Source organism: Bombina bombina, chromosome 7 (assembly GCF_027579735.1).
Source record: "Bombina bombina isolate aBomBom1 chromosome 7, aBomBom1.pri, whole genome shotgun sequence".
Classification (NCBI taxonomy): domain Eukaryota; kingdom Metazoa; phylum Chordata; class Amphibia; order Anura; family Bombinatoridae; genus Bombina; species Bombina bombina.
The window spans coordinates 554468065-554483452 of NC_069505.1; the positions used below are offsets into that span (position 1 = coordinate 554468065).

At 38.5% G+C, this 15388-nt stretch overlaps 1 protein-coding gene across 1 annotated transcript in view; it reads right to left on the reverse strand.

Moving 5' to 3' along the window:
- The window catches only part of VPS52 (VPS52 subunit of GARP complex), a 49040-nt gene that overhangs the window by 26533 nt on the left and 7119 nt on the right, over positions 1-15388 (reverse strand). The window contains exons 3-12 of the mRNA XM_053721882.1: positions 10034-10086; positions 8262-8337; positions 8066-8133; positions 7118-7293; positions 6276-6426; positions 5893-5993; positions 5631-5763; positions 5249-5306; positions 1818-1951; positions 124-279 (exon numbers count right to left, since the gene is read on the reverse strand). Of these exons, the coding sequence (XP_053577857.1) occupies positions 124-279; positions 1818-1951; positions 5249-5306; positions 5631-5763; positions 5893-5993; positions 6276-6426; positions 7118-7293; positions 8066-8133; positions 8262-8337; positions 10034-10086 (1106 nt within the window). The remainder of the gene's footprint in view (positions 1-123; positions 280-1817; positions 1952-5248; positions 5307-5630; positions 5764-5892; positions 5994-6275; positions 6427-7117; positions 7294-8065; positions 8134-8261; positions 8338-10033; positions 10087-15388) is intronic.

Genomic DNA, 15388 nt, shown 5'->3' on the forward strand with positions numbered 1-15388 from the left:
CTGGTGAAGAGGGCTGGTTGTGTCTTTATAAGACACCACAATAAATTCCCCTTAAAGAATTATCTGCCAGCTTTATTCCATACAGGGTGCCAGGGGAGAATACGTAGGTTGATGGGCACTTACCAGGAACATAGCCAGGGTTTTGCCCATCACAGAGTTGAACAGTTCCTGAGCAGCTGATCCGCTAACCAGGAAAAAGTCAGACAGGAAGAGGAACTCTCGACAACTGTTGTCAAGCAGAGCGTAGTGCTGACTGCGAAACAAGGACTCAAATGGGTACTGGAAATGGTTAAAAAAAGTAGTGTGAGAGAAAATAATGCAGCATTAGAGAACAGATTAATATTCTTGTGGAAATATAAAGTGATATTGTATTTATTTTTACATCATGTACATGAAATAGCAGCAGTTAAAGGAATACTAAGGGACACTAAAACACAATTTTAAGCAACTTTCTAATGTATTCCTATGATCAATTTTTCTTCTTTCTCTTGCTATCTTCATTTAAAAAGCAGGAATGTAAAGCTTAGGAGCCGGCCCATTTTTTTGATTCAGAACCTGGGTTACACTTGCATATTGGTTGGCTGAATGTAGTAATAATTAATAATTATGTACCAATAAGAAAACGCTATCCAGGGTACTGAACCTAAAATAGGCCGGCTCCTAAGCTTTACATTCTTGCTTTTTAAATAAAGATAGCAAGAGAATGAAGAAAATAATAAGTAAATTAGAAAGTTGCTTAAAATTGCTGCTTTATCTAAATCATGAAAGAAAAATTTGGGGTTTAGTGTCCCTTTAAAGCATGTTGATTTATTTATTGTTTTTGCCTAAAAATGTGAAATAATAGCTGTTGAAATTTAAGCTGAAGCAAATACAGCTTGTGCCATTTGTAAACTTCCTGATAAGGCTTAAAAAATGCAAGGGTTTACCAGCACTAAAAATAATGGCGGCCTTCATTCATCAGTTTAAAAAAAACAAAAAACAGGGTGTGACAATTACCTTTATTTCACTGCGGCTTCAGCGCTAATCTAAGCACTATGTAAAAAAAGAAAAAAAAACGTTTTATTCTTCACTTGAGGCATACAGGTATAACTTGGAATAAACGTCTGACGCATTTCACGCCCCCTAGTGGCGTTTCATCAGAGACCTCTGGCAGCCCACGGCACAGCTCAGTTTTTTCAATCAGGGCAAGTTTCCACCTCTTAGCCAATAGCCGTGCTAGTATACGGCACAGTGCCATATGGCTAGCACAGCTATTGGCTAAGTTATGGAAATGTCACCTCATTGAAAAAACTGAGCTGTGCCATTGGGTGGCCAGAGGCGCTTAGGTTAGTGCTGAAGCAGAGGCAAAATCAAGGTAATTTTCGCACACTTTTTCATAAACAGATGAAGGTTGCCTTTATTTTTAGTGCTGGAAAATCCTAGCTTTTTTTTTTTTTTTTTTTTTTTAAATGCTAGGATTTACCATCACTTAAAAACTATCGACCCTGCACTACGGTGTGTTTAACCCCTCAAAAGGGATTAAACACACAGTAGAAGTACCATTCGGGAGTCACAGAGCACTGCTGATCTCAAGTGGAAACCACCGCTGATCCAATCCACATCTGAGCCATTGCAACTAGGGCTGCTGATGGGATCAACAGCACTTTCCGCTCAGGACCAGTGCAATTCTACTGCGTGTGTAACCCCTTTGCAGGCATTACAGACACAAACATTTTATCCACCCCTCCCCTGAAATTTGATTTAGACATCTACTTAGCTACTGTCAGATGAAAGCAGAGGAGATATTGTCTTCCCTTGGTCACAAAGCTAACGCTTACTCTGACATCGCTCCTCTGCACTGTATGCGGCACAATAATCGGTGCCTCTATCTCTGTGGGGCTGATGATTGCAGCTCTGTTGCCGACTGTGAACACTGTGTTCCTGCTGCGTAGCGCTGGCTTTGAGAAGAAACGTTCTAGAGGTCAAGGAAAGCTACCACTATAGCTCCATACAAAATCCAAACAAACCTGTATATCACAGGACAATCTGGAAGTTAATTTTCTGCCAGGTCAAATTAGTTGCAATACCCAAAAATAATTATTAAAATAATTGTAAATCCTAGCGTTTGTGAAACACTAAGATTTATCATTGTAATAAATAAAGGGGACTTTCAGTCATGAAGCATAAAATACTTCATGCTTTAAGTTCCTTTATTTGCCTGTAGCGTTCGCCACGCTGAGTGCCTCAGACCGCTCGCAGCAGAATAGATGACATTTCCACCTCTTAGCCAATAGATGTGCAGCCCAACTGGCATTATGACTGATAGCTAGCATGCTATTGGCTAAGATCACCTCACTGAAAAAAATGGTGTTCTGCAGAAATAAATAATAAATATAATATCCATGTAACGTATTACCTTGTAAATAAGATTCTATGCATTTCCCATTTGTAAAAGCCATTTTATAAGGAAGTCTTATGTAGCCACCAATCAGCAAGCGCTACCCAGCGTTCTGAACCAAAAATGGGCTGGCTCCTAAGCTTACATTCCTGCTTTTTCAGATAAAGATACCAAGAGAACGAAGAAAATTTGATAATAAGAGTAAATTAGAAAGTTGCTTAAAATGTCATGCTCTATCTGAATCATGAAAGAAAACAAATTGGGTATCATATCTCTTTAACCCCTTGAGAGCCAACGATGGCTCCGAGTCGTCGCAGTTTCCCACTCAGGTGCTAACGACGGCTCAGAGCCGTCGCTAGCACTCTCCCACCTTGAGGGAGATCTGAGGGCTCCCACCCACTCCTACGCCAGCAATCGGGCCTGTATAGTGACAGGCATCGCCGGGGTTTCACATTAAGCCGCGGTGACGTCACGCGCAATGACGTGATGATTTCACCGTGCAACTTTATTTAAACTTAACAATGTTAAGTATAGGAAATTGGGGCATACTGCTTAGAAGCCTGTATCTCAGGCATCTAAGCAGCTACAGACCCCAAGACCCACCATTAGAAAGGTAAATCGGATCTGAAGAAAAAATAAAAAGTTAAAAAAATTAAAAAAAAAAACATTTGAACAGCTTAGCACCCAGGTGGGAAAGTGCTTAGCACTCAAAGGGTTAAGCCATGTACAGCCACAGACTACATAAAAAGATCAGACTTCCTTATGAAACAGTTTTTACAAATGGGAAATGCATAGAATTTCATTTACAAGGCAATACGTTATATGGATATTTTATTATGATATATTCCCGGGGTCTTCAGTTTGACTAGTCGGTGCAGTATGCTAATCTTGTAGCGCATAGGAGCTTTACAACCCCTCTTGTTTGTCTTTTATATCCTGTAAGTGCAACTGGTATTAGGGAAGACTTATGGCTTTAGCTTAAAATAACACATAGTGGTGTGAGCCCTCCTGTCCGTTTTAGTTTCTACAGTTAAGTCTTTGGTCCAAACGTGGAATTCGGAAGTAGCTACAACTCGAGAATTATATCTTTAAAAGGGACGGTAAACATCATGTAATTACAAGACATTTCTGTTGTGTTGCTACAGAACAACATATCAGCCAAGTCTTAACATTTTTAAAACAAGTTAACACCCTTTTTACTGCAATTATTTTTATTATTATCATCTATTTGTATAGCGTCGCCAAATTCTGTACTGCAATTATTTGTAATAGCCAAACTTCAACCACTATTTACCTTATTTGGAGCAGCCAATCTGGGCTTTAGTCTACAGACAACAAGGCTAGTCACAGTCATAAAGTTAGTATAAAATGCATTGTTTTACAATATCTGATAATGCCAATCACAGACAGATATGTAGCAGGTTTAGCTTTGAGAAGTCAGCAGGGTGCATTTCAAATTCTGAGAATTAGAAATGGCATAATTTGCAATTACATAAAAGGGGGCAAAATAAATAGCAAAGTTGTTTCATTACACATGACTAGACATTTTATAGAACACTTTCAAGGTGTTTACCGCCCCTTTAATGTCTAACTTTAACACTTGAGGTTTATTTTCAAATTTTCTATCACTATTTGCACGTTTGCTTTTTTCATATTGGTATTATTAACGTGACGGTAAAGTCCCTCAAACTGCACCACATATTTATAAATGTTAAGAGGTTAAACTCTAGGAATAAAAACGCATCTTTGCTATAAAATTAATAAAATAGAGTTTTTATGAACCCTCACTCTGTGTCGCTGCAAAGTCATTTTTTCTTAGTTTGACAAGAGGGCGGTACAGCCAAACTGCACACCTGCACTATGTATGTCTTATTAAAGGGACATAATACTCATATGCTAAATCACTTGAAACTGATGCAGCATAGCTGTAAAAAGCTGACAGGAAAATATCACCTGAGCATCTCTATGTAAAAAAGGAAGATATTTGACCTCAAAATGTCTTCAGCTCACGCTAATAAGTGTTCTGTGAACAGTTATCCTTCAGCTGCTGTAGCTGCATGCTGAAAACAACAACAGCCAATCAGCTTCATTTGTGCTGATGTCACACTTTGCTTTACTGTGATCTCATGAGATTTCATAGTAAATTTCTTTCAACTGAGGAGCGATATAACATGACTGTGCCTGCACATACCAGATGCGCGCTCCCTTGCAAATCCTGGGACTAGCATCCTGATTGGCTGTTCAAAGTCCCTGTTACAATGGGATGCAGCTACTGCGGAAATGTTGATGTAAAATACCTTCCTTTTTTACATAGAGATGTTAAGGTGATATTTTCTAGTCTTATAAATATTCTGGGTCACTTTTAAAGGACCAGTTAACACATTAGATTTGCATAATCAACAAATGCAAGATAACAAGACAATGCAATAGCACTTAGTCTGAACTTCAAATGAGTAGTAGATTTTTTATAACAAATTTCAAAGTTATGAATATTTCCACTCCCCTTGTACCATGTGATAGCAATCAGCCAATCACAAATGCATATACGTAGTCTGTGAATTGTTGCACATGCTCAGTAGGATCTGGTGACTCAAAAAGTGTAAATATAAAAGACACTGCACATTTTTTTTAATGGAAGTAAATTGGAAAGTTGTTTAAAATTACATGGTGTATCTGAATCATGAAAATTTTATTTAACCTGAGTGTCCCTTTAAGTGTTTCAACTTTTGGGTTTTATGAGCCTTTAAACGAATACGCAAGTGAAAAAACGAGATCAAACCCAAAAATAAGGGACCTTTAACCCCATCATGGCACTACTCAAACTAAATGTGACCCTTTGTATAACTGGCCGAGTGCACATATAAAGGATATCTTTCTTTGCTGTGTCTTCTATACCCATGAGATCATCTTTCTCTGCAACTTCCTCATACTAAAAAAAGAGGGAGAGAAAATAGAGCAATTTAATGTACAAACCGTAAAAAAAATAGGAAAGAAGCGGCATAAGTAGACCTGAATTAAATGGAGATGATAGGAGATTTAAGAAAATTAAAGTGGCATAATAAAGTAAGATACGGAAAAAGTTAGGAAGAAATAAAGTGAAAGACGAAACTTAAGAGAGAGGAGTGAGAGAGTGAAAACCAGACAAATAAGATGTTATGACAACATTTCCTACATCTATTTTACCCCTTATCTCAGGGCATAGAATTCAATTGCGCTGCGCTCCCCCATCTAGGTTCCGCACCCAGCTCCTCACCTGCACTTTCATGAGTCTGCTGGTGTAGGATTTGAAATATGACAAGTACACTTTGCTCATAGTCTCAACATATTCATCCTGGATCTCCTGTGCGACGGATCTCTCGTTTCCAAGGAGGAACTGATAGAAGAACCTGCGAACCAATGAGTGACGGATTTTACATACATTTGTGTAGTCTGTGAGCAAGTAGAACATTTCTAATAACCAAACCAGGCTAAACTATTTATAAAACAGAGCTTTTTGGGAAGTATAATTGGCTGACCTGAATTTTAGCAGAGCATTCTGGGGAATCTGATAATTAGTCATGGGCTTACGGAAAGAGTAGATCTTCTGTAGGATGAATTCGCGCACTTTAGCGACTGCCTACAAAAGAAAGATACCTTAAGCATATGCAAGTAAAGAAAGGAGAGAAAGAAAAAAAACGTATAAGAGTTGAAGAAAGCAAGAAAGCTCATGAACAACACAAGAGAAAAATTGAAGAATTAACGGACATTTGAGCTAAAAAAAGGTGAAAGAAAAGGTGTCTGTAATGTATTTTGTTGATAGTGTACAATAAAGTTTGTTTAGTAAAAAATGGATACCAAGATGGAAGGCGGCTTATAAAATTTTTTGCTACATATAGTGAACTCACAACTGTGCACGCACCTTTATCTTGAGCTTGTGCAGTGTCTCTTGCACGTCGGCGCACGCCTGGGTATCTCTGAACGCCTCTTCTTTCACGTAGTTAATTTTATTGTTCAGTTCCTGCAGCTGCTCAACAAACTGCTGGTCAGTGACGGGCACTTCCAGAATCACGCTGCAAAACAGGAAGTACTTAAAAGGGATATGAAACCCAAAATGTTCTTTCATTAATCAGATAGAGCATACAGCTTTCCAGTTTATTTCTTTTATCTAATTTGTCATTGTCTCACCAGATGTGTTCAGCTAGCTCCCAGTAGTGAATTGCTGCTGCTTTAAAAATGGACATTAAACCAAAATGGTTCTTTCCTGATTCAGATAGATCATAGAATTTGAAGCAACTTTCCAATTTTTTTCTTTTTTTTATCAATTTTGCTTCATTCTCTTGGTATCCTTTATTGAATAAGCACAATGCACTACTGGGAGCTAGCTGAACACATTGGGAAGCCAATGACAGGAGGCATATATGTGCAGCCACCAATGAGCAGCTATATCCCAGCTGCTGACCCTACCTAAGTATGACTTTCAACAAAGGATACCATGAGACAAAGCAAAATTGGTGATAAAAGTAAATTGGAAAGTTGTTTAACATTACATGCCCTATTTGAAACATGAAAGTTTTTTTGGGACTTGACTGTCCCTTTAACATTGGCATGTTGTCAACCCTACTTGTCATGACATTGTTATAAGCGTCTAGAGAATAAGACCTTAAAGGGACACTCTAGCTAAAACAATACATGCTCTAACGTCCTTTAATTTTTTAGAATTAGCGCCTGGTAATTAAACATAAAAAAAGAAAATCTCTTTACTTGATCATGGTGTTAGGAATAATGAGTTCATCCACCAGCTGGCTCAGCTCACTCCGCACCGTCTGTCTGTTCTTCAGTTTTATGTTCATAGCAAGTGACAGCTCCTGCAAGGTGTGGATCTCAGAGCTGATGGAGCTAAGGTCCGACTGGAAACCGCCCAGCATGAGACCCATCCTCTGTCAGCCAATCAGAAACACCCAGGTCAGAAGGCAGATAAAAAAGGGACGATATAAGCATTCAGTAGCTGAAAAAGTCCGGAGCATTAGAGGCTTTATAGACTGAGAAGTAGGTAGGGAAGTGGGAGGAGTCATAAGCAGCTAGCAAGGTACTTGGTATTTCAGCAGCTCCTGTAGAGGAGGTACAAAACGCAGACACTATGGGCTAGATTACAAATGGAGCGCTAATTTGCTAAATTCGCCCGTTTGTGAGCTTGCAATAAATAACCAGCCATTACAAGTGGCTGGTTATTGCTACAGCGAGCTCCAGTTAATTTTCAAAATAAAAGTATATTCTTCTTTTTCTTAAAAAAATGTAGCATTTAATAAAAAAAAGTTTGCGGGTCTTGGTGTTAGAAAAAAAAAAAACGGCACTGAAAAGTTCCTTTACATTGCGGTCTATGGGAACTGTTTGTTTATGCTTATATTCATATATATTTATGTGTACATATGTGTCTCACGGCATGAGAACGAGGCTCCCATTTGAGCCTATAAATGCACGCTCTATAGAGCACAGGACTTCCATGCAAAGCGAACGTGAGATTGCGTTCGCATTGCAGGCCACTTAAAATACCACGGCACAATTGCGTGCGCTAGTATTACGTGGAGCGCAAATATTGCACTCGCGAAAGCGCAATTTTGCGCTCCACTCATAATCTGGGGTGTAAAGGTATTGAGGAAATATCACAGACAGAGTAACACATCAGAGAGAATGACAGCGATAAAGACTCACCTCCAGGATGGCATCACAGGCTATTATTTGGTTGTGAAGAGAAGCGATATTCTGACTCTGCTCTATATCTGACACTTGTTGAGGAAAAGACTTAGTTAATATAGATAGAAACAGACAGAAAGCTGACTGCTAAATAATTTAGAGACGTCCTCTAGGCATAACGGAGAATCTAAGACAGCCTAGGTAGGAAGGATACAATCTTTGATTGACACATGCTCAATCTGCTGCAGCTCAGCTTCAACTTGTTTGGAGTATTGTCTCAGATCAACACCCTGAGGAGAGAGAGAGTTGATAGGAAACAAGAGGGGGAGATGTGGACCAATAAGCAGAGAGATGAAGAAAAAGAAAAAAGAGGAAGCAAAGAGGGAATGGTTAGGTGAGAGCATGAAGATAAACCGGGGAAAGCAAGATGTGGATGAGAAGGAAGAAAAGGAAACGATGAGGAAGGAAAAAGGTGGGAGAAGAGAAACGTTAGCTTCTTAAAGTCAGCAACATACCCTTACGCCAGCTGTCGCAAGGATCTTCTAAGGCTATAAGAGCGAAGGTCTCACCAACAGCCATGAGATTGTGCTATTACCCCCGTAAGGGTATGTTGGCTGATGTTAAGGGGTTAATATAAGTAACGTTTGACCTCTCCCAATCTGACCGAATTTATTTCCTTCATGTAACACTACAAACATCACTAACACTGACCCATATCTTAGGAATCCCTACATTATCCCATTTATTTGTGAAGGCTTTATTTAGCCTGTTTGTTCTTTTGAGTCACCAGCTCCTACTGAGCACGTGCAAGAATTCACAGAATATACGTATATGCAATTGTGATTGGCTGATGGCTGTCACATGATACGGGGGACTGGAAATAGACATAACTTAAATTTGTCAGAAAAAAAAACTACTACTCATTTAAAGTTCGGACTAAGTGCTATTGCATTGTCTTTTTATCTTGCATTTGTTCATTATACAAAATCTACTGTATTTACTGGTCCATTAATGTGTTCAGAATTATCTATTTTACCTGCTGGAGTATATTACATGGATTACAAATAACGTATTTAGCTTTGTTTTGTTGTTTGAAATATCTGATTTTGTCTGTTGTATCCCCACCTATAACAAACATTTCATGGAAAAGCTATGGGAATAAGCTACACTCCTAATGGGGAGTTGTATAAATACATCCTCAAATGTTCATTTTCAGTTGATCTGAGCATAAAGAGGCTCTGTGTGCGAGTGTATAAAGAGTGATAATATAAGGAGATATTTTAATGGGTTGTGATTTAAAAGAACAAAACCTGCTAGTTCATATTCAAAAATAAACATAAAGGATCAATTTCCGATTCATTTTATACTATTTGTATAACAAGTTACTGGAAACCCATTAAAGGGATATTGAACAGTAAATAAATCATTGCTTTATTAATGTATTCAGAGCAAAGATTACCCTGAGAATAATTTGTACATGTGTTTTTAAAAATGATATTAGTTGTTTAAATATTGAAAAAATAAGGGTAAAGCTAATGTCCAAAAAGCAGTGGGTGCCGCCATTTTGTAACTTAGGTTACACTGAGGCCAATTAGAAATGGTTATAAATAGCTTACTAGAGTGTGCAACCAATGGCTGTGTAGTTTACAGCTGTGTCTGCACTTCCATGTTTAATGTTAATTGGAAAACCCACAATATTCAGAATTAAATTACAGGAAAGGAGAACAAAATAAATAAATAATGAAAGTATAAGGCAAAGTTGTTTCACTACATATACTTCATTTATATTAATATCCTGAGGTGTTTAATGTCCCTTTAAGGGAAATCAAATTTTACTGTACACTGTCCCTTTAACATCAAAAAGGTACGTGAGCTTGAGACCCTTTTGTCATCATATTATTATTTGCCCACCGCTGCTCTCGTGTCACCTTTGCCATGCTTCTTTTTATTCCGCATATGCTGTGTGTGGCGTACGCCGTTACTCACCGCTTTCAGGGCTTCCTGAACAACAGCATCCTCAAGATTCTCCTGAATATGAACTGCACGGGGAAAGGAACATGAATAGAAAATTCAAGAGAGAAAAAAAAAGAGCAAATGATTGTGAGGAGAAAAAACAAATAGAAAAAAAGAGAGAAGAAGAAGGAGGAAAGGGAGAAAAGAAGGGAAAACGCACAGAAGAATTAAAGCAAAACAAATGGTTTATCTCTGTATTCAGCGTTCGCTAATTCTGCCAAGGGCAATGATATAAGTAAGGCTCTGCTTTTATCTTACTGTCAGATTAATAGGTGTACAACTGTATATGAATCTGGAAGGGCAAAAATGTTAAAGGGACACTAAACCCAGATTATTTTCTTCTTTTATTATTCATATAGAGCAGGGAATTTTAAGCAACTTTCAAATGTACTCCTATAATCATTTTTTCTTTGTCCTCTTGCTATCTTTATTTGAAAAGCAAGAATGTAAGCTTAGGAGACGGCCCATCTTTGGTTAAAGTGAATGTAAACTTTAATGAATTAAAAACAGGAGCACTTTAAATCATTAAAGTGTACAAAGATGCTTATTTTTTTAAATACTTACCTTTGCATTATGGTAAACATAACGTGCATTATGGTAAACATAACGTCGATCATCCGCCGACAGTGGCTGCTTTAATTAGCATATGGATGACGAATGCGGCTTCCTCCAATCGTTGCGTGCCTCACGAGCTGGATGCCAAAGAGGGCACACAACGATTGGAGGAAGCTGCATTCGTCATAGTTCTGCTAAAGAAAGCAGGAGCTACAGGCGGAGAATCAGCGTTATGTTTACCATAACGCAAAGGTAAGTATTTAAAAAAAATAAGCATCTTTGTAAACTTTAATGAATTAAAGTGCCCCTGTTTTTAAGATTATTTGATACTGGCCTTTAATTCATTAAAGTTTACATTCACTTTAAGCACTTGGGTTGCGCTTGCTGATTGGTGGTTAAAGGGACATAAAACAGGTTGAGATATGTGCATATCCTAAAAAGGGCTAATTAATTAAAAATAGTTTCCATAAAAAAAATGTTTATAAATTGCTGGCAAGTATTTTAAAATAATTTTCAAAAATAAGCAAAATGAATTACATAGCTTAGCTGCCTGGAGAAGCCAACTCCACCCCTCTTATCAGTGTTTAGACACAGGCATTGTATTTCAACTGAGTTCACAGCCTCTAGGCAGCTCCAGCAGATAATCCCTATGCATTTTTGCATTCTACCAAAACATCAATAGATATAGATACAGCCATAGAAGGAAATGTGTGGGGGGAGTTAGAGCTTTACCATTCAGAAACTAAAAAGAAAGGGTTAATGGCGAGGCACTGCAGTATAAATTTGCAAACAAAGGAATTAAACTACATATTATAATTTCTTTCATGTAATTAACAAGAGTCCATGAGCTAGTGACGTATGGGATATACATTCCTACCAGGAGGGGCAAAGTTTCCCAAACCTTAAAATGCCTATAAATACACCCCTCACCACACCCACAAATCAGTTTTTACAAACTTTGCCTCCAAGGGAGGTGGTGAAGTAAGTTTGTGCTAGATTCTACGTTGATATGCGCTCCGCAGCAAGTTGGAGCCCGGTTTTCCTCTCAGCGTGCAGTGAATGTCAGAGGGATGTGAGGAGAGTATTGCCTATTGAATGCAGTGATCTCCTTCTACGGGGTCTATTTCATAAGGTTCTCTGTTATCGGTCGTAGAGATTCATCTCTTACCTCCCTTTTCAGATCGACGATATACTCTTATATTTACCATTTCCTCTACTGATTCTCGTTTCAGTACTGGTTTGGCTTTCTACAAACATGTAGATGAGTGTCCTGGGGTAAGTAAGTCTTATTTTCTGTGACACTCTAAGCTATGGTTGGGCACTTTATTTATAAAGTTCTAAATATATGTATTCAAACATTTATTTGCCTTGACTCAGAATGTTCAACTTTCCTTATTTCCAGACAGTCAGTTTCATATTTGGGATTATGCTTTAATTATCATATTTTTCTTACCTCAAAAATTTGACTTTTTCCCTGTGGGCTGTTAGGCTCGCGGGGGCTGAAAATGCTTCATTTTATTGCGTCATTCTTGGCGCGGACTTTTTTGGCGCAAAAATTCATTTCGTTTCCGGCGTCATACGTGTCGCCGGAAGTTGCGTCATTTTTTTGACGTTATTTTGCGCCAAAAATGTCGGCGTTCCGGATGTGGCGTCATTTTTGGCGCCAAAAGCATTTAGGCGCCAAATAATGTGGGCGTCTTATTTGGCGCCAAAAAATATGGGCGTCGTTTTTGTCTCCACATTATTTCAGTCTCATTTTTCATTTGCTTCTGGTTGCTAGAAGCTTGATGTTTGGCATTTTTTTCCCATTCCTGAAACTGTCTTATAAGGAATTTGATCTATTTTGCTTTATATGTTGTTTTTTCTCTTACATATTGCAAGATGTCTCACGTTGCATCTGAGCCAGAAGATACTACAGGAAAACCTCTGCCTGCTGGATCTACCAAAGCTAAGTGTATCTGCTGTAAACTTTTGGTAGCTATTCCTCCAGCTGTTGTTTGTATTAAATGTCATGACAAACTTGTTAATGCAGATAATATTTCCTTTAGTGATGTACCATTGCCTGTTGCAGTTCCCTCAACATCTAAGGTGCAGAATGTTCCTGATAACATAAGAGATTTTGTTTCTGAATCCATAAAGAAGGCTTTGTCTGTTATTTCTCCTTCTAGTAAACGTAAAAAGTCTTTTAAATCTTCTCTCTCTACAGATGAATTTTTAAATGAACACCATCATTCTGATTCTTTGGACTCTTCTGGTTCAGAGGATTCTGTCTCAGAGATTGATGCTGATAAATCTTCATATTTATTTAAGATGGAATTTATTCGCTCTTTACTTAAAGAAGTACTAATTGCTTTAGAAATAGAGGATTCTAGTCCTCTTGATACTAATTCTATACGTTTGGATAAGGTTTTTAAAGCTCCTGCGGTTATTCCAGAAGTCTTTCCTGTTCCTAATGCTATTTCTGCAGTAATTGCTAAGGAATGGGATAGATTGGGTAATTCATTTACTCCTTCTAAACGTTTTAAGCAATTATATCCTGTTCCGCCTGACAGATTAGGATTTTGGGACAAAATCCCTAAAGTTGATGGGGCTATTTCTACCCTTGCTAAACGTACTACCATTCCTACATCAGATGGTACCTCGTTTAAGGATCCTTTAGATAGAAAAATTGAATCTTTTCTAAGAAAAGCTTATCTATGTTCAGGTAATCTTCTTAGACCTGCTATATCATTGGCTGATGTTGCTGCAGCTTCAACTTTTTGGTTGGAAACTCTAGCGCAACAAGTAACAAATCGTGATTCTCATGATATTATTATTCTTCTCCAGCATGCTAATAATTTCATCTGTGATGCCATTTTTGATATTATTAGAGTTGATGTTAGATTTATGTCTCTGGCTATCTTAGCCAGAAGAGCTTTATGGCTTAAGACTTGGAATGCTGATATGGCTTCTAAATCAACTCTACTTTCCATTTCTTTCCAGGGAAACAAATTATTTGGTTCTCAGTTGGATTCTATTATTTCAACTGTTACTGGTGGGAAAGGAACTTTTTTACCACAGGATAAAAAGTCTAAAGGTAAAAACAGGGCTAACAATCGTTTTCGTTCCTTTCGTTTCAACAAAGAACAAAAGCCTGATCCTTCGTCCTCAGGAGCAGTTTCAGTTTGGAAACCATCTCCAGTCTGGAATAAATCCAAGCCTGCTAGAAAGGCAAAGCCTGCTTCTAAGTTCACATGAAGGTACGGCCCTCATTCCAGTTCAGCTGGTAGGGGGCAGGTTACGTTTTTTCAAAGAAATTTGGATCAGTTCTGTTCACAATCTTTGGATTCAGAACATTGTTTCAGAAGGGTACAGGATTGGTTTCAAGATGAGACCTCCTGCAAAGAGATTTTTTCTTTCCCATGTCCCAGTAAATCCAGTGAAAGCTCAAGCATTTCTGAATTGTGTTTCAGATCTAGAGTTGGCTGGAGTAATTATGCCAGTTCCAGTTCCGGAACAGGGGATGGGGTTTTATTCAAATCTCTTCATTGTACCAAAGAAGGAGAATTCCTTCAGACCAGTTCTGGATCTAAAATTATTGAATCGTTATGTAAGGATACCAACGTTCAAGATGGTAACTGTAAGGACTATATTACCTTTTGTTCAGCAAGGGAATTATATGTCCACAATAGATTTACAGGATGCATATCTGCATATTCCGATTCATCCAGATCATTATCAGTTCCTGAGATTCTCTTTTCTAGACAAGCATTACCAATTTGTGGCTCTACCGTTTGGCCTTGCTACAGCTCCAAGAATTTTCACAAAGATTCTCGGTGCCCTTCTGTCTGTAATCAGAGAACAGGGTATTGTGGTATTTCCTTATTTGGACGATATCTTGGTACTTGCTCCGTCTTTACATTTAGCAGAGTCTCATACGAATCGACTTGTGTTGTTTCTTCAAGATCATGGTTGGAGGATCAATTTACCAAAAAGTTCTTTGATTCCTCAAACAAGGGTAACCTTTCTGGGTTTCCAGATAGATTCAGTGTCCATGACTTTGTCTTTAACAGACAAGAGATGTCTAAAATTGATTACAGCCTGTCGAAACCTTCAGTCTCAATCATTCCCTTCGGTAGCCTTATGCATGGAAATTCTAGGTCTTATGACTGCTGCATCGGACGCGATCCCCTTTGCTCGTTTTCACATGCGACCTCTTCAGCTCTGTATGCTGAACCAATGGTGCAGGGATTACACGAAGATATATCAATTAATATCTTTAAAACCGATTGTTCGGCACTCTCTAACGTGGTGGACAGATCACCATCGTTTAATTCAGGGGGCTTCTTTTGTTCTTCCGACCTGGACTGTAATTTCAACAGATGCAAGTCTCACAGGTTGGGGAGCTGTGTGGGGATCTCTGACGGCACAAGGAGTTTGGGAATCTCAGGAGGTGAGATTACCGATCAATATCTTGGAACTCCGTGCAGTTTTCAGAGCTCTTCAGTTTTGGCCTCTTCTGAAGAGAGAATCGTTCATTTGTTTTCAGACAGACAATGTCACAACTGTGGCATACATCAATCATCAAGGAGGGACTCACAGTCCTCTGGCTATGAAAGAAGTATCTCGAATTTTGGTTTGGGCGGAATCCAGCTCCTGTCTAATCTCTGCGGTTCATATCCCAGGTGTAGACAATTGGGAAGCGGATTATCTCAGTCGCCAAACGTTGCATCCGGGCGAATGGTCTCTTCACCCAGAGGTATTTCTTCAGATTGTTCAAATGTGGGGGCTCCC